The sequence below is a fragment of the Elephantulus edwardii genome, unplaced genomic scaffold (assembly GCF_000299155.1).
Source record: "Elephantulus edwardii isolate Elephantulus edwardi_28Jun2011 unplaced genomic scaffold, EleEdw1.0 scaffold00155, whole genome shotgun sequence".
Classification (NCBI taxonomy): domain Eukaryota; kingdom Metazoa; phylum Chordata; class Mammalia; order Macroscelidea; family Macroscelididae; genus Elephantulus; species Elephantulus edwardii.
Genome location: NW_006399905.1, coordinates 4,344,806 through 4,367,364, shown reverse-complemented (window position 1 = coordinate 4,367,364; position 22,559 = coordinate 4,344,806). Strand labels below are relative to the sequence as shown.

Genomic DNA, 22,559 nt, shown 5'->3' with positions numbered 1-22,559 from the left:
GCTCCGGCCAACGCGGTCCCTAAACCTAGTGGACCCCAGCTGCCCGCTCCGCAGCTGGTCACCGCCGCCAAAGCCCCCAGCACCACGATCCTGTTGCCTGCCAACATTCAACTTCCTCCAGGTAAGGGAGACTGTCTAGCTTTCGTCCATTGGTGCAGCCCTCCCGGCTCCTCTTTGCTGATCGCCCCGTAAACTCTGAGAACTTTGCTGGGTGCTGACCTGCTGGCAGCATCTGGACTCTACCTTTGACAGCGCCCTTGTAAGTTTCCGCTCCTGGTGATGTCTCCGGGAGAATTTCTGAAGCTGTTTTGACACTTACTAGTTTCATCTGGACCAAGGAGCAGTTTACATTTATACAGGCTTTGCTTACGATGATTTTTAAAAAAAGTATATATAAAAAGGTCTTTGTGTGTTAAGTCTGAAAGAGGGTTTGACTTTGAAGCGAACGGGCGGAAATGTATCTCTTTGCAGCCCTAGAAAACTAACAAATGTTGCTACAGATGTGCTTTGATTGTAACTTTCTGTTCTCAGACGGAACTCGTGCCAGAGTTGACAGAGGAATAGATTGTGGTATTTCAAGGAATTCCGTTTGACTTGCTGTTTGCATGTGACAAGTTAATGAGTCTTTTTGATCCTAGCCTGTTCTGGGTTGTAGGATTTACAGAAAGGCTTTGCGTTGTTATCAGACATATATTCAACAATAATTGGGTGCTCCTGCCAGCTTTTCTTCCTCACGAAATGAAATTTTGAAATTTCAATGAGGAGTTGTCGCCCAATCCCATATTCTTTTCTGCGAACTCTATTTCTCTCTCTGTCATCGCTTTGGAGTCGAAACCAACTTGTAGTTATTTCTCTACTGAATTTCAGGGGCTGTAAATGGAATGGTGAGAGGTTGACCATCTTTCTCCTGAGAGACCACTGGTGGATTCCAAGAGGCAGAGCAGCACCGGTACCTGCAGACTAGGTCACCGGAGTTCCTTATGATCATTTAACACCTTCCGTTTTGCGCAGATTTCCAATGATGGAAAAGAAGTGGAAGCATAGATTTTAAAAGATTAGTGTCCCCTAACATGAGTGGAGAGCTCTGGTGACCTAGTGGTAAGGATTTGTGCTAGCAACCCAAAGGTCTGCAGTTCAAATCTATCAGCTGCTCTGTGGGAGAAAGATGGGCAGTCCACTCCTGTGTGATTTACAGCCTTTGAAAAACTGGAGGGTCAACTATGGGTTGGTTTCAACTCCACTTCTGACGCCATGGCATAAGGATAGGTGTATTTTGTAGCTCACAAATGTATGATTATATCGCTTTTTAAAATGATGTTGTACATCTTTTGTTTAGGAGATGATTCATGAATATGGTATATATATGATATGCATGTTATATATTATATGCATGTTATTATATATATTTTATGCATGTTATTATATATGTATGTTAAGGCACTGGATATATAATATGTTAGTTATGAATTGCCATTCTGCATAAACTATATGAGCGGGTTTGGATGAAATTACCATCCGACTGATACTTTAAAAACGTTTTTGTCTTGTAAGTGAAGTGTGTTTAGGTGTTAAAAAATATTTAGAACTGTTGTGATGGAAAATTTACTGATAACTAGGAACTGATTATGTATTGAGAGTTTATCATACCAGACAGCTTTAAATTTTATTTCTTGATTAGTCTAGGTGTGTTGTTGTTAGGTGCCATTAAGTTGACTTTGAGTCATGGGGACCCTGTAACAACTGATAAGAACTCTGATCAAGCCCATTGTTACAGTTACGGTGTCTGTCCATCCTGTTGAGGGCCTTCCTCTCTTTCTTTGACCCTCCACTTTTCCCACGATGATGTCTTTTTCCAAAGTCTGGCCCTTCCTAACACATGCTGCAAGTATATAAGATGATGTTTCACTGCCCTTGTCTTGAAGGAACACTCTGGTTCCACTCCTTCAAGACAGATCTGACACATATTGGTATATTCAGTACTCTTTCCAGCTTCACATTTCAAAGGCATCAATTCTTTGGTTTTCCTTATTTGTTGTCCACCTTGCAGAGCATAAGAAGTATTTAGATAAAAAAAGGGCTTCTGCCGTGAAGTGGCACACGTAGGGGAATTCTGTTGCTCTATGTGCGGAATCGACATCAAGAGATTTCGGAAGCATAATTTTTGCCCATGGGGCAGCTGGTGATCGTTGGTCCCGGCGCCTTTGAAAAAAAAAAAAAAAAAAGAAGTATTTAGAAATACCAGAGCTTGCATCAGATACACCTTAGTCTTGAAACTGACATCCTTGCTCTTTAAAGGCAGCAGATGTCCCCAATGCAGCATGTCTTGTTTTCTTGATGCTGCTACCACTGGTGTTAGAGCTCCAAGTAAAATGAACTTAACTTACTAAGGGAGCTCTGGTGGCCTACTGGCAAGAAATGGCACTACAATCCCAGGGATATGCTGTTCAAATCCACCAGATGCTCTGCTGGAAAAGGAGGGGCAATCTCCTCCTGTACCAGTCAGATCTGATTTGACGGTTGTTGTTGTTGTTATGTGCCGTCGAGTCTTTTGCGACTCATAGCGACCCTATGTACAACAGCCCTAAACCCTGCTCTATTCTGTGCCAATCTCATTGCCTCTGACACTCCCATGCCGATTACCCCAGTCACTGAATCAATCCACCTCATAGAGGGTCTTCCCCTCCTGTGCTGTCCCTCCACTCTGCCCAGCATGATGTCCCTCTCTAAAGACCTGTCTCTCCTTACAACATGTCCAAAGTATGTCAGGTAAAGCCCCAGAATCCTTGCCTCCAAGGAGCAGCCTGGTTTAACCCTCTCTAGGATGAATCTATTTGTTTTCTTGGCAGACCATGGTACATTCAATACTCTTCTCCAGCACCACAGTTCAAAGGCGTCAATTTTCCTTCTATCCTCCCTAGTCATTGTCCAACTCTCTGATGTATAACAAGTGATTGCAAAAACCATGGCCTATATCAGGCGCACCTTAGTCTCCAAAGAGACACCGTTGCTCTTGAGTACTTTAGAGAGGTCCCTAACCGCAGACATTCCCATCACAATACGTTTTTTTATTTCCTGGCTACTGAGGCAGAAGTTCAAGCTGCTTTGAAGGAAATAGCAAAAAATAAGGCCGCCAGAATAGATGGTATACCAATTGACATATTTCAGCTAACAGATGCTGCCATGGATGTGCTCACTAAGCTGTGCCAAGAAATCTGGAGAACAACCACTTGGCCAACTGACTGGAATAGGTGTATATTTGTCCCCATCCCAAAGAAGGGCGACCCAACTGAATGTGGAGACTACAGAACAATATCATTGATTTCACATGCAAGCAAGATTCTACTGAAGATTTTCCAAAACCGACTGGAACAGTACATCAACAGAGAACTGCCAGAAGTCCAGGCTGGGTTTAGAAGGGGTCGTGGTACTAGGGATATTGTTGCTGATGTTAGATGGATCTTAGCTGAAAGCAGAGAATACCAGAAGAATGTCTATCTGTGTTTCATTGATTATGCAAAGGCATTTGACTGCGTGGATCATAACAAACTGTGGCTGACTCTGAGAAGAATGGGAATCCCAGAACATTTAATTGTGTTAATGCGAAACCTATACTTGGACCAAGAGGCAGTCGTCAGAACAGAGTAGGGCAACACTGCATGGTTCAAAATTGGGAAGGGTGTACGCCAGGGATGTGTCCTGTCTCCATACCTTTTCAACCTGTATGCAGAGCAGATTATCCGAGAGGCTGGGCTCTATGAGGAGAAGCGTGGTGTTAGGATTGGTGGACGATCTATCAACAATCTGCGTTATGCAGATGACACAACCCTGCTCGCCGAAACTGAGGAGGACCTCATGCACTTACTGCAGAGGGTCAAGGACTGCAGCCTTCAATATGGTCTGAGGCTCAATGTCAAGAAGACAAAAATTCTCACCACTGGACCAATCGGTAGCATCAGGATGGATGGTGAAGAGATTGAGATTGTTCACAGCTTCAGTTTGCTCGGCTCCACGGTCAACACTCTTGGCACCGGTAGCCAGGAAATCAAAAAACGTATTGTGATGGGAAAGTCTGCAGTTAGGGGCCTCTCTAAAGTACTCAAGATTTGACGGTACACGTGCAAAAAATAATAAAGTAAAATTAAAAAAAAAAGAAATTACCGACAACTTCAATCTTACCTTCATAAATCCATAAGATGTTGGCTATTGGTCCAGTGGTGAGCAATTTTGTTTTCTTAATGTTGAAATGTAATTTATATTTAAGCCTGTACTCTTTGATCTTCTACAGTATGTGCTTCAAATCTTCTCCACTTTCCAGCAAGGTTACTAATCTGTGTAATTTAGGTTGTTAATGGGTATTCCTCCAATCTTACTGCCACATTTTTCTCCATTCTTGATGCCGATAGGACCCTTGTTCTGTTTGGTCAACTGCTTCTTGGTTTATGTGTAGGTTTCACATAAGTACCATTAAGCGTTTTGGGACTGACGTTCCTCTCAACATTGTCCATAATGTATTGTATTCCATATAGTTAAGTAAATGCCTTTGCATACTCAGTAAAACATAAGTAGATTTTTTTTTATCCTGCCTTCTGCCAAGATCCCTCTTAACATCAGTGATGATATCCCTGTTGTTACTGACCCTTCACTGACCTTCCTTTTGGTTTTCAAAGGCAATTAATCAGTTGGGTGGAATAGGTAGTAGATTAAAACTGTATGCCCTCAGGGTTGCAGAGAGACTTCTTAACTGTTGTTAAGCCACTAGAGCTTAAGTATATCCTAGTTCCCCTTTATCCAAGCCTTTCCTGATCCAGCTTGAATTTCTGAATGTTTCCTGTCTTTCTGGAATATTCTTCAGAGTCCACTTGCATGATACCATGTGGTAATATCTGCACTATGTTGGATTGCTGGTTTTGGGGAACAAATGTAATGGATCTTTTCCAGTCAGTTGGCCAGATAGCTGTCTTCCAAATTTCTGGGCACAGACTGGTGAGCATATGCAGGGCTGCATCTGTTTGTTGAAACACCTCAATTGATAGTCCATCAGGGTGTCCTTACCTGACAATGGGTTTGGCTTTATTTATTTATTTATTTACTTGCTTACTTACTTACTTACTTTACTTACTTACTTACTTACTTACTTACTTTTTTGGTCAATGCCATCAGCTTAGCTTGGACTTTGACCTTTACTACTTATTTGATTGTATTCTGTTTCCTGAAATGAATGGTTCTGTGTCAGCCAGCTCTTTTTTGTACAGTAACTCTGTATATTTCTTAAATATCTTTTTGATGCCTCCTGTATGTTTTAAGATTTTTGCTTATAGTATTGCCCATCAGTATGGGTAGCTTGAGGCTTGACTTGCAAGTTTCAGTCTCTTCTGACATCTATTTTGGCAGTTTCTTTCCTGTCTTTGTAAATAAATTACCTTTTGTTTTTTCTTCATAGATGATGTACTTGATTTCATCCCACAGCTTGGTCTTTGGGTCATTAGTGTATAGAGGAAAAATACATAGGGATCACATTCTTAGCTGACCCTCTAGCATGGTTTTCCAAGATTATAAATCTTGGGGGAGGAGATTGTCCATCTTTCTCCTTCAAAGTGGTTGGTGGATTCCCATAGAGAAGAGAAGGGAGAAATACTGAAGAGAAACCATTTGATGCTCTTAGCATGATTGCTTACCCCGTGCCTTCCTCCCTTGCTGACTTTAAGGGGTCCAAGTTTACTTTTGGCCAGGCCACCAAGGATTTGGCCCTGCACCCACCCACCTGCAATCCTGAGGTTTTTTGAGATTTAAATGAGGAGGCAATGGATCAACAGCCCTCTTTACATTTTTTTTTGTAAAGGGAGATGAGACCAATTTGCATTGGCATAGAGCAGTTTCTCGCCGACTTTTTGCACTTTGGGTCAGGTTTTTATTGGTAATATTTTCTGTGGGTGAGAAAAAAACCATAAAATCAAAGAAAAATATCTTTGCATCTTTTCTAGTCTCTGAAACGCTATCAGATCATTAGCTTCCTCAGTGTCGCAGTGCTGCCTAACTGTGAAGTGAGAGCTGATCCTCACTACCATCCACCATGTGCTGGCTGTCTGAATTCCAGAGGCGTTGGAGCCAGGTGACTTGATAATATCAATGGCATCATTATTGTGAGCCAAACATCTTTCAGAAGTCCTGACATTCTCATTTTCCTCAAGGCTGGATTGTTGTTATTGAGTTTGTACCAGCTTGACTCATAGCTGACCCTCCAGTGGGTTTTGAGAGTCAGTAACTTGCATGGGGGTTTATTGCCCAGCTTTCTCCTTACAGTAACAGGTGGATTCAAACTGTCTACCTTTGCATTTGCAGTGCAGTTCCTTACCACTAAGCCACCAAGGATCCCTCAAGGTTAGATTAAGTTCTCTAATTAAAAACAAAAGGAGCCATGTTTTGTGAAGTGATTGCCTTCCTACCTCTGAATACTCACTGGACGATCAGCAGTGAGTTGGTTTCCAGTTAATTGGTTCCCAACAACAAGCAAAAGGTTTCAGAGGCTGTAAATTTTCTGTTTACTTTCTTGAAAGACCTTCTGCATTCACACTGCAGGCTTTTAGGTTAGCTGAGCAACATGTAATACAAGACATGACTATGACCAGTTAGGTTCACCTGTATGTTCTCATTTTGTGTGTGTGTGTGTGTGTGTGTAGTTAATCTGGAATTGAAATTTCTGGAAAAAGAACAATGTTTAACTTAGATATTTCAGGGCTGTGCCTTAGCTTTGGTGCTATGCACCGTGGATGTAATCATGAATGGAATTCCCCTCTTTGGAAGCAAATAGATTTCTAGATTTTTCTCAGATTACTTTGACCTTAATTTTTCCCAACAACTTTTATAAAAGGTTTCATGTATCTGTGAGAACAACAACAATGAAATTATGTAAAGCATATTAAAAAGATGTAAAAAGATGAACGTGGAAATGGCCTGAAGTCTTACTATCTTGCTTTCAGAAGATTAAATCTATGGAGACAAATATAGCTCTGTTTTGGTAAATCATCTGTGGAAATGGAGGATGGGATAGATCTCCCATAACTGATTGAAGAACTTGGAATGAGAATATACTGGTTGATTTAACTGACTCTTTAATTCCCTCAATCAGTTCAGGAAATGAGGGAACAAAGGCAATTTGTGTGGATCCAGGCTCAGTATGAGAAACTTTTTATGGCATGAAAACCTTGGTGAAATTGGAAATACACAGCCTGAGGGAGGAAAACACTTGTTAACTGCCTGGATTGGAAAGGGTTTCCCTTTGTTTTGTTAATGGGAATATGTCAGGGTGGGTGGCTCCTAAGAGCAGGATAAATGCAGGGATAAAGGAAGCAGTCTCTGGGGACACCAGAGACTGAGAAAACAACAAGAAGTACTCAACAGCCCAACCCAGAGAAGGAATCAACGCTACTGACACTGATTAGAATTTCAGGTCTCCAGAACTGTAAGACAATAAATTTCTGTTCTTTAAAACCATCCACTTGTGGTTTTCCTATTACAACAGCACTAGTAATTCAAGTAATTGTCTTTAATTGCTGAAGACTTTGTAGAAAAGGAGACTCATTTGGGCTCTTGTATCAATGGATATTAATTAGAGGCACAGTGGAATTCCATATTAAGGAACTTTGTATTCCTGCCTACTTGTGAAAGAATGATATGTATGTATCTCCCCTCTCTGACCATGAACTTTTTTGAGTAGCACTTAGAAGGTTACTAGTTAGGCATTTATTTGTTGTTGTTGATTGCTATGGAGTGGAACCTGAGTCATAGTGACTCCAGTGCCTTTCTAGAACTATTTTCTCCAAGTTCATAGAATTTCCATAGGCATGTGGTTTAGGGAGTAGATTCCACTCCTGCTTCCAAACCTGCCCTACAACTAGGAGCTCCACTGAACACTGTCCAAATTGGGAAACCATTATGGCATTTATATCTGTGTGTTAAATTGTTTAACACATATATGTCCAAGTTAAACATTGTGGCATTTATATATATGCGTTAAATTGCAATAGATGTCTTGTAAGGTATTTGATGAATTAATTATTTTCTGATATATATCTGATACATATGTCTGATAATTATTTTCATTCTTTTTCTATTTTTTTAGATTGTATGATCTCTGTTGACATGTCTTCAGAATCACTATTGTTTCTTTTGTCAGTTAAACTCCTATGAATTTCTATGTGGATTAAGTTGTACTTTATAAAAACTGGAAACAGTCTCTTTATTTGAGAGATGTTGTCCTGGTGCCTTTTTGCTTTTAAAACCAAGATTTTCTTTAGCTATTTTTGCTCCTTTGAATATATTTATTATAGTTATTTTGAATTCTTAATTACACCCAACACGTGGTGTTTTAAAAAATGGATTTTGCCTAAATTGCTGTATGGTCCACTCAGGTTCAGTTTTGCTGACTATATATCAAGTACTTTTTTCCTTTTTTTTAATGAAGGTTTACAAAGAGATTAGTTTCATTCACTCATTCATACGCATTTTCCTCTCCTCCCCCCATTTCCCTTTGTTATGCTTATGCTATCCTAGGGCATTAATTAACCATATACATGGCTTTTAATCCTCATTCCTTTCTAATTGTCCTTACTTTCCCACATTCCAGTTATCTATCCATTCTTCTGGTTCTCCCCACCCCCCAAACAGTGGGTTTATGCAGTTATTTGTTCCTTTATGACTTGAGATAATTTATTCCAGACTCATCTACATTGTGTAGTATTTTAGGAATTCATTGTTTTTTAATGCTGTGTAATATTCCACTGTGTGAATGTACTACAGTTTCTCTATCCATTCAATTGTTGCTGGACAGTTGGGCTGCTTCCATCTCTTTATTATTGTGATAAACATGGGTGTTCATTCATATCAAGATCTTTCTTTTTTTTTTTTTTAAGGTCAGGGTTGGGCATTTGTTCTGAGCTCTGGAAGCCTCTCTTTTTCATTGTCAGGCTCATTGTCAGATGAACCAGTACCTCTAAAGTTTAGTTGGTCTCACTTAAGAAGCTATCACTTCTTTCTTACTTGATTGCTCTGTTTCTGAAAATGCACTTATCCTTGAACTTTTACATATTCTTTTTCAAATAAGATAAATTCATTTGGGGAGAATTTGCAGTTGGAAACAGGGAGAATGTTTCTGAATGACACCCAGGGTTTAGTAGTTGTGTATTCTTTCCCCTGACTTTGAGCCTTTTCTTAGGAAGAAGTTGGGGTGAGAGTGATCCAGGCACACAGACTCTCTCATACCATGTCTGATGTAGAATCTTCCCTTATGAGCGAGATTGAGTTGAAGAAAGAGATCTTCAGCCTCTTTTTTGACTATACCGTATAGCTGGAGAGATAATGAAATTAAGAAGTGCTGGTGCCTTGGAAGCCCTGTATTTTGGCTGAATTACCATCTCAGGAACAGATTTGAGGCCTTGAACAAAAAAAAGGTTATCCAACAGTGTGTAGAAATTATCGAACGAAATCTCTAATTTCACATACAGGTAAAATCCTGCTGAAAATCATCTAAAGCAGCTGAAACAATAGGTAGATAGAGAATTACCAGAAATACAAGCTGGTTTTAGAAGAGGCTGTGTCACTAGGGATTTCTTTGCCAATATCAGATGGTTCTTGGCTAAAAGCATAGAGTACCAGAGGAATGTCTGTATTTCCTAGATTATGCACAGCCATTTGCCTGTGTAGATCACAACAAATAGTGACTAACCTTGAGAAGAGTGGAAATCCCAGAACACCGAATTGTATTGTGCTCATGCAAAACCTATATACTTGGACCAGGAAACAGAGCAAGGAAATACTATGGTTCAAAATTAGGAAAGGTGTATGCCTGGGATGTGTCATGTCCCCCTACCTTTTCAATTAGTATGCAGAGAAGATCATTTGGGATGCTGAACTTAATGAGGAGGAGGAATATGGCATCAGGATTGGGGGAAGACTCTTCAACAATCTGTGCTATGCAGATGACACAATCTTTCTTGCTGAAACTGAGCATACCTGAAGCATCTGCTGCAGAGGGTCAAGGACTGTAGTTTGCAATGTGAATTGAAGCTCAACATCAAGAAAACAGAGATTCTCACCATTGGGCCAATTGGTAGTATCATAATAGATGGAGAAGAGATTGAGATTGTTAACACTTTCACTTTACTAGGTTCCACAATCAACACTCTTGGCATCAGCAGTCAGGAAATCGAAAGACAAATTGGATTAGGGAAATCTGCTGACAAGATCCTCTCTAGCATGCTGAAGAGCAGCAAGGCTGTCAGTCTAGAGACTAAGGTATGCCTGGCTATAGTCTTCACAATTACTAGCTGTGTGTAAGACAGCTGGACAATGGGTAAGGATGACAGAAGAAGAATGCCTTTGAGTTGTGGTGCTAGAGAAGAATTTTGAACTGGGCTGCTAAGATCTTTCCTGGAGAAGGTGAACCCAAGCTGCTCCTTGGAGGCAGGGATTTTTGAGGCTGTCTGATATACTTTGGGCATGTACTCAGGAGGGACCAATCTTTGGAGAAGAAGGATATCATGCTTAGAAGAGTGGAGGAACTTCGCAGAAGAGGAAGACCCTGCATGAGATGGATTGACACAGAAACTGGGGTAATGAGGGTAGGTGTGTCAGAGACAGTAAGATTGGCTTAGGATAGAGCAGGGTTCAGAGCTATTGCACATAGAGTCACTGTGAGTTGTAGTTGACTGGCACATACCAACAACGACAACAGCCCAGCATGGGAAGCTTTGGTTATGACCTAGTGGTATTGCACTGTACTGTAATTCCCAAAGGCACACAGTTCGAATCTATCAGCTACTCCGTAGGACGGAGATGAGCTGTCTCCTGTATAATTTAAGCCTCTGAAAATCTGTTGGAGGGTCAAACTGTGAATCTGTTCCGACTTGAAGGCGTACAACAAAACCCAGAATGGAGTTTCTGTTAGGTAGAGATGTTGAGAGGTTGTGATTCCAATGCTTTGACTTTTGAATAACTGTTCAAGTCTTTCCTTTCTGCAAGCCAGATTATATCATCAGCATGTTATAGGTTTTTGATGAGACAGCCTTGACACACACCTTTCCTGGTTGTAAATCTTGTGTATTGTTGTATTCTGTTTGAATGATTGCTTCGTTGTCTATATAGATTCCAGAAGAGCACAATTAAGTCTTCTGGAATTATTCTTCATATGTCATTCATAATTTATTAATATTCATGAAGTTGAATACTTTTGCATAGTTCATAAAACACAAACATCTTTCTGATGTTTTCTCCTTTCAGCCAAAATCTGTCAGTAGCTCTGTTAAAAATCCTCTTCTGTATTGTATCCTGCTTGCACTTCTGGCAGCTTCCTTATTTATGAACCATTCCATTTTAGAATTATCTTTCACAAGATTTTGCTTGTGTGTGGTACTAATATTGTTCAATAAATTTTTTTATCATTTTTTTAAATAAATATTAATCTCTTCCAGTTGGTTGGCCAGATCCCTCCCACAGTTTCTTGGCATAGACAAGTAAGCACATCTGTCTCTGGATCTGTTTGTTGAAATACCTTAATTGGTAGCCTGTCAGTTTTTGGAGCTTATTTTTTTCTCTAACGCCTTCGGCGTATGCTGGACTCTTTCCTTCAGTATCACTGGTTCTTGACCATATGCAAATTAAGTAATTCTTTCTAGGACAGTGATTCTGTATAATCCTTCTGTTCTCTTTTTGATAACTACACAGATCATTTGAGGGTTTGTCCACAGAATCCTTTGGTATGTAACTCTTAAACTTGATTTTTTTCTTTCTTTTTTTCAGCTTAAATTCTGAGAGTATTTGTTTCCTTTCTGGTTTTCTAATCCCAGATCTCAGCACTTTCTTTATAACTTGAATACCTTTCTTTATCTTTTACAACTTCTCTTGGAAATCTATTCAGTTCTTATGTCATATTTCTTCCTTTCATTTTACCTACTCTGTCATATTTTTTGGGGTCTGTTGCTAGGTGAGGTTATTTTTTGGAGACGGACATCATGCTTGGTAAGGTGGAGGGATGGTGAAAGAGAGGAAGAATCTCAACCAGGTGGGTTGACACAGAGACTGCAGCCATGGGTTTGAGTATGTCAGAGATTGTGAGGATGGTACAGGATAGGGCAGAATCCAGATTTGTTGTTCATGGTTTCCCTATGAGTTGTACTCAGCTCAAGTGCACTTAACAACATGTTCTAGAGGAAGTTTCAGAATCTCTTCTGGTATCTGTTTTAAATTTTCTTAACTACATGTTTATCTTTTCTTTTGATCTTTTCTATTACCTTTACGTTTTGCATATATGATGTCCTTGATATCAACAACTTGCCTGATCTTCGCTCATTAGTGTTTAATGCATCAAATCTATTCTTGAAATGGTGTCCAAGTTCAAGTAGGATGTACTCAATGTGATATTTTGGCTGCCATGGACTTTTCATTTTCTTCATTTTCAACTTGAGCTTCAAACTGAATAGAAACAATTGATGGTCTTCCATTGCTGGTCCCTAAACTCTACATATAGTCTCCACAGATTAGTTGATTTGATTCTTGTATATTCCATTTGTGAGGTTCCATGCATAGTTCCCATTTATCCTTTTTTTAAAAAAATTAATTTTATTTTTCCCCATATTTGCTTTTTGAAAAAGATACTTGCAATGAATAAATCAGTGGTTGTACAATATTTTTCTGACCTAATTTCCATCACCAAAGTCATGTTTTCCTACTACAGATCTTCTTAGTTTGTTTCCAACTTTGCATTCCAATAACCAGTTATTATTAACGCATCTTGATTGCATAGTAAATCTAAGACTGCAGAAGTTGGTAGGAATTCTCACTCTTTGGCTTTAGTTCCTGGTGCATAAATTTGGATAGTTGTATTAACTGCTCTTCCTTGTATGCATGTGGGTATTATCACTTAGAGCATTTTGCCAGGGATAGATCTTGACATGTTCTTTTAGACAATAAATTGAATTCCATTAATTTTAAATTTGTCATTTCTTCATAATAGCCATATGATTTTCTGCATTAAAATGTTCAGTACTCATCTGTTTCAGCTCATCAGTGCCTGTTGTTGGGTATCATTGAGTCCATACTGACTTGTAGTTGATCCTCCAGCAGATCTTCAGAGGCAGTAAATTGCCCCAGAGAAGATTGCTCATCTTTCTTATGTGGAGCTGCTGGTGGATTTGAACAGCTTATCTTTGAGTTGGTAGTGTGGCTCTTTACCACTAAGCCACCAGATTTCCCCTTCATCAGTGCTTAGAATATTGTCTTTGAGTTGGTAGTGTGGCTCTTTACCACTAAGCCACCAGATTTCCCCTTCATCAGTGCTTAGAATATTGATATTGGTGTTGTCACCCTTAGGTGTCATTGAGTTGACCATGACTCATAGTGACCCTTTGAACAACAGATATAAACTTTGCCCTCTCCTGTACTATCCTCCACCCTAATGTGACAATTACTAGGTCTGTCCATCTTGTTGAAAGCCTTCCTCTTTCTCTGACCCTCCGCCTTTCCCACTATGATGTCTTGTTCTAAGGACTGGCCCCTCAAAACATGTTAGTACTGGTATAGTGACAGATACATAGCCCAGTAGAGAACATTGAGAACACATAAATAAATCTAGTCACCTAAAAACAGCTGACTGTTGACAAAGAAATGACATCCATTAGAGATAGCCTATTTATCAAATGGTGCTCACAAAACTAGATAGCTATTTGAAGCATAGTACTTGTCTGTCAGTGTGTAAAATGTGTAAAAGTGTGTAAAAAGAATCATCAATGACAAGTCTCTCTGTAGAAAACTACAACAAATCAATAAGAAAGACAATTTAATTTTAAAAATGGGCAGAGAAAATAACAAGACACTTAACCAAAGAAGACATTTGAAGACAAAGAAGTTTGGTATTTTAATATCCTGTGCCCATTTTGTGATTGGTTAACTTTTATCTTGTTGTGGTGCTCAAGTATTCTATAAATTCTAGGTATAAGTCCCTTATCAGACATGTCATTACTGAATATTCCCCCCCACCCCCCCACCCCGAGTCTGTGGCTTCCCTTTTTACCCTGTTGGAGACGTTTTTTGATGTGCATAGGGATTTGATTCTTACAAGGTCCCATTCATCTACTTTATCTTCTCCTTATTGTAGGTAGAAGTTTGATATTTTCAGATATCCAAAAAAATCATGAAAACAATTTTAACTTGCCTTTTAGTAACAAATCTAATATTAATCTTAGTAGAAAGGAGATTGTAATAACAATTGGTTTCAGAATTGGTATATAAATTCTCCAAAATCCAATCAATGCTGGGCCTCCTGCTTAGTCTTGAGAGTAGATAGTGACAGCAGCTTGTTTTTGATTGCCTGTTCAGTGTCACAGATGAATCCTGCCCAGGTTATTCCCAAGAATTTTACTATGAAAGTGTAGTTACTGCAATGGATTTCAGACCCAGTAGAACAGGAAGCTTAGTGTTGGAATTAGTGGAAGTAGTAGGAGTATATAAGACTATGACCTTAAAGAAATTAGTTTTGTACTGTGAATGTTGTGATTAGGAACAATTCCCTTTTGTGGAGTTAGTAAAAGTCACACTTGGTGGTCCTTGTGCCCTGTGCTGCCTCTTAAAACAATAGCCAGTCCTATTTTTTAGTCTAACCTTTTGTTTTGTTTTCATGTTTTAATTCATTATAGGCTACCAACATTGATGTTGTTGCTCCTAGTCTCTCTTAATGGGGGAAGCTCTGCTTAAACCTGTCCACTGTAGGTGACCCTGCTGGGATTTGAAACCCTAATGGCACAAATTATAGCATCACAATAACCCACAGGTCACCTCTGTGTAACAGAATGACAGACAAGTACTGTACTGTGCAAGATCAAATTAAAGCTGAAGGAAAAAAAAAGTCCACAAGAACTAAAATATGGCAGTAAGTATAACCAGAATTTTTAAAAAGTAAGTGATAAACAGAAGATTCCCAAGAGAAGCCTGAGAAGACAAAGCAAGCTGGTATAACAAAATGTGCAAGGAGCTGGAGTAAGAAAATAAAGAGAGAAGAAATCGCTTGGCATTTCTCAAGCTGAAAAAAAAAATTTAAGCCTTAAGTTGCACTACTGAAGAATGGTATGGCCAAAATCTTGTATATGATTCAGGAAGCATCAAAAGAAAATGGAAAACATTGGCAATAGGTAAGGTCTCAGGAATTGATGGGTTACCAGTTGTCATGTTTCAACAAACACATGCAGGAGTGGATGTGAACAACGCAACAAGAAACGTGAGTGTATACATATCTGCTTGGATGGCGGTTCTGGTTTATTTACAGTATATTCCCAGTAGTGGAATTGCTGAGTCAAATGGTAGGTATTTCTATTTCCAACTTTTTGAGAAAGCACCATACTGCGTTCCATCGTGGTTGCATCATTTTACACTCCCACCAACAGTGAATAAGGGTTCCAGTTTCTCCACAACCTTTCTAACATTTATTGTTTGCTACTCTGTTGAATTTTTCTATTCTTATTGAGGTGAGATGTATCTCATAGTTTTTTTGTGGGAAAATTATGAAAAAATACAATAGTACATCAGTAGAGAACTGCCGGAAATTCAAGCTGGATTTAGGAGAGACCATGGCACCAGTGATATAATTCCTGATGTCAGATGTATCTTGCAGGAGCAAGGAGCACTAGAAGGATGTCTGTCTGTGTTTTATTGACTATGCAGAGGCATTTGATTGTGAATTATAAATTACAGCTAACGTTCTGAAGTCTAGGAATCTAATAACACTGAATTGTGCTGGTGCAAAACCTATACTGAGATCAAGAGGCTAGAGCAAGGGAACTCTACGTGGTTTAAAAATCAAGAAAGTGTATTTCAAGGTTTATCGTATCTCCATACCTGTCCAGTCTATATACTGAATAATAAGCTGGAATTTATGAAGAAGCATGCGACATCAGGAGTGGTAGAAGACTCATCAACAACCTGAATTGTATAGAAACACAACCTTGCTTGCTGAAAGGGAAGTGGACCTGAAGAATTTGCTACAGAAGAGCAAATATTGTAATAGGCTTAAATATGGATTACACAGCAACATCAAGAAAGCAAAATTCCTTACCACTGAGCCAATAAGCAATATCATGATAGATGGAGAAAGGATTGAAATTGTCAACAATTTTATCTTACTTGGATCCACAATACCATTGGTAATCACCAGTCAAGAAAGTAAAAGACCAGCTGCATGGGCAGAATCTTCTGTTGGGAAATGCTTTAGAGTCCTTAAGAGCGTGATTCAGTTTGAAGACTAAAGTGCACTTGATGCAAGCCATGGTCTTTTCAATTACTTGCCATTTATCTGAAAGTTGAACAGTGAATAAGGATCATAGTAGAATTGATCCCTTTGTGTTGTGGTTTTAGAGAACAGTATTTACTATCCCATGGACTGTCACCAAGAGGAACAAGTACATCTTAGAGAAAGTGCAACCAGGATGATCCTTAGAGGCAATGAGGGTGAAACTGTTTCTTACCAACTTTGGGCATGTTGCAAAGAGAGGTCAGTCCTTGGAAAAAGACATCATGCCGGATAAGGTGGAGGATCATCAGAAGTGAGGAGGACCCTCAACCTGACACAGTGACTATAGCAGTAGGCTGAAGTATAATGGCGACGATAAGGATGACACAGGACAGGGCAGGGTACCTTTTTTCTGTTTGTAGGGTCGTTATGGTGAGTCGATGGCACCGGACAACATCAACAAATAGGGGAACTCTGGTGGCGTGATCTGTAGGGAGTTGCACTGCCCTGGTGGCTCAAATCTTCCTGTCTGATTAATAGCCTTAGCAACCTGCTGGAGGGTTAATTCACAACCTAGCTGTGAGTTCATTATATAATGAATCAGCAGTGAGTTCATTATAGATAACTAGATCATGTCAAGGATGTGTCCTGTTTCCATACCTTTTCAATCTGTATGTGGAAAAATCATTTGGGAGGCTGGGCTTTATGAGGAGGAATGTGGCATCATGACTGGAGGAAGACTCATCAACAACCTGCGATATGCAGATGACACAATTTTGCTTGCGGGAGAAATTGAAAACATGAAGCATTTGCTGCAGAAGGTCAAGGACTGTAGTCTTCAATATGGATTGAAGCTCAAGATCAAGACCTGTCAACAGCTTGCATTATGCAGATGACACACATTACTTGCTGAAACTGAGGAGGGCCTGAAACATTTGCTGCAGAGGGTCAGGGACTGCAGTTTGCATTGTTTGAAGTTCAGCATCAAGGAAACAAAGATTCTCACCACTAGGCCAATTGGCAGCACCATGATAGATGGAAAAGAGATTGAGGTTATTAATAGTATCAGCTTCTTTGGCTCCACAGTCAATACTCTATTAACCCATAGTCAGGAAATGAAAAGATGAATTGGGGAACTCTGCTGTCAGAGACCTTTCCAAAGTGCTAAAGAGTAATGATGTCACTCTAGGGAGTAAGGTGCACCTGATCTAGGCTATGATGTTTGCAGATAAGAGAGCTGGACAATGAGTAAAGATGACAGAAGAATAATTGATGCCTTTCAGTTGTGGTACTGGAGAAGAGTATTGAACATACCGTGGACTGCCAAAGAGAATGAACAAGTCCATACTGGAGAGGGTGAAACCAAGTTTTGTTGGGCATGTGGCCAAAAGGGACCAGTATTTGGAGAAGGACATTATACTTGGAAGGGTGGAGGGACAGTGCTGGAAAGGAAGACCCTGGATCAAATGGATTGACACAGTAACTGGAGTAATGGTAGTATATGTGTCAGAGACAGTGAGATTGGCTCAGATAAAGCAGAGTTCAGAGTTATTGTACGTACTGTTGCAAAGAGTCATAGGCGATGTGATGGCACATAACAACAACTACCCTAATCCACAGTGTCTCTTAGGAAAAATTGCTGGGACACCTATTTTGGTGTTCTCTGTTCCATTAGTCAGTTTGTGCAGTACAGTATTGTTATAACCCTATCTTAATTTTTATAACTTTAGAAGTCCTTTTGCTGTTAGGATGAATGAGTGTTTTGCCACCTTCTTAATGTATCAGCTATATTCTATATCTTTCTGTAGTACAAATTATAATTATTATGCACAGAATTCAGTATGTTCTAATTATTTAAAACACTTCCCATTGCTGACAGAATTTGGAGTATTATAGGTATGTGTCTTTTAAGAAGCTCTGCAGTGTAATACATTATGTGCTGTACCTGAAGGAGGGGTCCGTGATTTGAATCCATCAGCTATTCCATTTGAATCTACGAGCTACTCCATGAAGGGAGCTCTGGTGGCCTAGGGATTTATTCCATCAACTCAGTCATATGATTCAGATCCACTAGCTTCTCCAGAGGAGAGAGATGGGCAATCTCCTGCCGTGCAATTTTAGAGCCTCTGAAAATCCATTGGAGATCAGCTATCAGGTGCACTTGATGCAATTAAAAGAGCGAAGCCACTCCAGGGAATAGTAACAGATATTGTCTCATAAACACCCTGGAGGTTACCATGCCATTTGTTAACTCACCGGTCACTTATTTCTTTCTAGGAACTGTTGTCATCAAAAGTAATAATGGTCAGTTGATGTTGGTGTCTCCTCAGCAAGCTGTAACAAGACCTGGAGTTATTAATAACGTAACTTCAAGGCCAGCAACGCCTGTAAATATGCAAACAATCAAAACCTCTACGGTGCCGGTAATGAACCTTGCTTGTTTTTCACTTTCATTACTTTACCCAACTATTCTCTTCATATCAATATGTACCTGTTTGCTAATAAAAAATATTGAGATGTTTCTCAGTTTTCTGAAGTGGCTTTTTTGAAGGCAGATTTAATAAAAATTAGGTTTTTTTAATGTGGTATTCTAGTAAGAAAATTTAGTCTTCATACTTAAAGATTTTATAGGTCTCAGGGGAAGATTTAAAGAACTAATTGCATCTTTAGCAAGAAAATAGACATTCAATTTCAGTTTTATTTTATTTAAAGGAATTATCTTTAAGAAATAAGAAATCTACATTGGGTTGGTAGTGTTAAAGAACTACTTCTTTTATATGCAGTGTTCTTCCTAGGCAACTGTACTTTATTGCACGTGGCAGAGTAAATTTCTTTTTTTAATGTGCACCTTTCTTTGTCTATTATGTGAGAAAATGCTGCATGTAATTTGATATTTTCTTGATGACTCAGGCATGTCTTCATGAAAGACTTTATACTGTATTCTGTGGTAATACAGCTCTATGTCCTTTCCCACCATGCCCCCATTTTTTGTTCTCCTAACTTGATTCTAGATTCTCACCTCATCATTTCCTCTATTATATCTATATATCACTAATAGTTGCTCTTTCTTTTCTAATCTTCTGTAGACCCAAAAAAAGGTTATCAAATAGAATGGGCGAATGTGTAAAAGTCATGATTTTAATTCTGAGTCTTATGAAACTTACTTAGTTTGAGCTCTTAAGTAAATGAGGTGCTTATTGGATTATCTTTTCCTGGTTACAAATGTTTAATGAATTTAACTTTACCTTTGACTAAAAACCCATATAATAGAGGAAGTCATATGCACTGCTTTATTATAGTAAAACATTTTAAAGTTAGCCATAGCACTGACTGATTTTAAGTCACTGATGTTGCTGACTGGGTTTGTGGGATTTCCTCCCCTCTCTTTCTCAAGAATTCAAGCTCACAATTAGTGAAGAAGGTGACAGTGGTACCTGTTAACAAAATGGCACAAGTTGGAACCACTGTGGTGACTACAATTACAAAGCCTTCCTTAGTACAAGTAAGTTGTGACTTGAGGTCATTTATGCACTGATATTTTAAGTTTAGTTATTTTAAAAAGAAATTTCCGCCTGGTGTGTAAGTTATTAAGTATAGCCTATTATTGTTGTTGTGTGTTGTCAGGTCAGAGCTGACTCAGTACTGACCCTCCAGCAGATTTTCAAAAATTATAAATCACATAGGAAGAGATAACTCATCTTTCTATACCTCTTTGGTTTTTGGCAGTCCATGGGCTATTCAGTACTTGTCTCTAATAACACCACAACTCAAAAGCACCAGTTCTTCTGTCATCCTTATTTATTGTCCAGCTGTCAGATGCATAGCAGTTGACTGAAAAGACTATGGCCTAAGTCAGCAAAAATATTATTTTACATATAGGTTGTTGTTTGTTGTTTTTTTTTTTTTTTTACTCTAATGGTCGCTACTATTTATCAAGCATTTCATGTCCTTGACACTTTTTAAGGTGCTTTACATATCACTTTATTGGACTTTCTAAGACGGTATTATCTCTGATTTATACACACACACACACACACACACACAGACACACACGAAACAGATTTAATACTACCTTAGCAAGTAGTTACACACCTACACACACACACATACACAAATGCATGAAAATAACCTTACATGCCTAGCTGTTCATTAGATGTGACTGGCAACCCCACATATTATGGAGAAGAATGACTCCATAGAGTTTTCTGAGCTGTACTCATCCCAGAAGCAGTTTGTTATGTCTTTGGGCTAGTAGATTAATTGTTAAAAATACTGATGATCTTAAAAAAACTAAAATAAAATACTGATGATCTTAAAGTGTAGCTTTGTTTTCTTAGAATAAATCCTAAGAAGATAAATTGGCCCAGAAGGCATAAATTTAGGGCTATTGGTCTTGGCTATCATGTTTTATTGAGCAATCCCTGTACTCACTTTGGAACAGAATGGAAGTGCTTTGAGATCAGGTTTTTTGTTTGCTTGTTTTTCTAATATCTATAAATTTGGATGCATTTCTTAAAGTGTGTTGTTAAAATGGACTTTTGAAAATGGCTTTTCCGTCCTTTGCCTTAGTTCTCCTCTGGTCTCTAGCTACCTCAATGGTGAACACCTGGTTCACAATTGATCAGCATCTTTAGCATCATTCATCAACAGCTGCGAGGGCAACCAAAGCTAGAGAGCTAAAGAGACTGCAGAGAGATGTTGACTCACGTAGCCAGAGTTCTGCTTGCTGGACAGTTGAAGGAAGAGCTGACTTGTGACTGCTATGAGACTAAGCTTGCTAGATGACAGAGGAAATGAGAGGCTACTGCATTTGTGTTGCTGGACTGAATCCTAATATTCTCATGTTGACTGCTAAGATGTCTGAGCTCATGGAGGAATATGTTTTGTTTATCTGGCTTTGAACTGCTGTACAACATGCGGACTTCTGCTGTGGGATATCCTTTGCCTGTCCCTCCCCTCAACCACTTTCCTTAAATAAATCTCACAACTGTGAGCAAAGTATTGTCTGTGAGTCATTGGCAAAGAATTTTGGACTTAGTAATTAGTAGATAATTAGATAGGTGCAGGAGTGTGTGTGTGTGTGAGGGGCATGTATGACCTTATAGAGATCGGTTTTATCCTGCTGATGTTGATGAGGACAGTTTTCCTTTGTGGAGTTAATAGTTGTAGGAGTTTGTTTTCAGAGGCTGTAAATTTCACAGGAGGAGATTGCCCCTCTTCCTCTCATGCAACATCTGGTGGCTTCGAACTGCTTGCCTTTCGGTTGGCAGTATAACTTCCTACACACTAAGCCATGAGAGCTCCCTGAAAAGTGAAAGAGGTATGAGGTCCAGATTTTTCTTTGCAGCCAGAATGAAATATTGGCAAGGGAAGTAGGATGCTTGCCCAAGTTCACATTTCCTGGTGTTGTCTTTGACCTCATAAGGGAGAGAGATATCAGTCCCTAGGAACATTTTCCCTCCCTAGGAACATTTTCCTTCAACTCCCACAATGGTTGTGCTCACCAGCTAAAGTTCCAGAATATGTTCTCTTGAAATAGTAGTACAGAGAGTAATAAAAGTTGATTAGAATATAGATGATGTGTGGGTAAAAAAAGGAGTCCTTATTAAGTTTATGGAAAAGTTTTCAGAGGAGTTTACTGCTGAGCAATTCTCTAGAGATTAGAGGACAGGCCAAGGAGATAGATTTCATTTTTAACGACGCTTTATCTATATTTTGTAAAATTGTGCTGATTTGGGTATAATTTCAAACTTGGCCTTTCTCGCTTAGCATTTCTTCATCATTAATCACTGTTTTTGTTTTCTACCTATTTTTTACCCTCAAAGTGTTCTTGACTGTATACAGCCTCCAGCCTTTCTTAAGTGGGAATTTTTTATGGACATTCAAATCTACATAGCATAAACTGACTATTTAGAAAAGAAAAATCCCTTGAAGGTTATGTAACAACCTGATCTTTCTTGTGTATGTCTGTAGAACATGTGTGTTTAAATTAAATTGAATTTTTATGTGAATTATAAGTACCATAACTCTTCCCTCTTATTCAACTTTTTCATACCCTATATATATTTTGTGTGCGAGTACCGTCAAATCAGATCTGACTGGTACAGGAGGAGATTGCCCCTCCTTCCCCGGCAGAGGATCTGGTGGATTCGAACCGTACACCTCTGGGATTGTAGTTGCAACTTCTTGCCACTAACATTTTATAAGAGACACAAACGCAGGTTATACACATGGACTTCACCTGATGGTATGCACAGGAATCAGATCGACTACATCTGTGGAAGGAACC

General features: G+C 39.1%; 1 protein-coding gene across 1 annotated transcript in view; it reads left to right on the top strand.

The window, feature by feature from the left end:
- Nucleotides 1-22,559, top strand: part of TAF4B (TAF4b RNA polymerase II, TATA box binding protein (TBP)-associated factor, 105kDa) — a 152,775-nt gene that overhangs the window by 942 nt on the left and 129,274 nt on the right. Inside the window, exons 2-4 of the mRNA XM_006895046.1 lie at nt 1-121; nt 18,548-18,693; nt 19,665-19,772. Of these exons, the coding sequence (XP_006895108.1) occupies nt 1-121; nt 18,548-18,693; nt 19,665-19,772 (375 nt within the window). The remainder of the gene's footprint in view (nt 122-18,547; nt 18,694-19,664; nt 19,773-22,559) is intronic.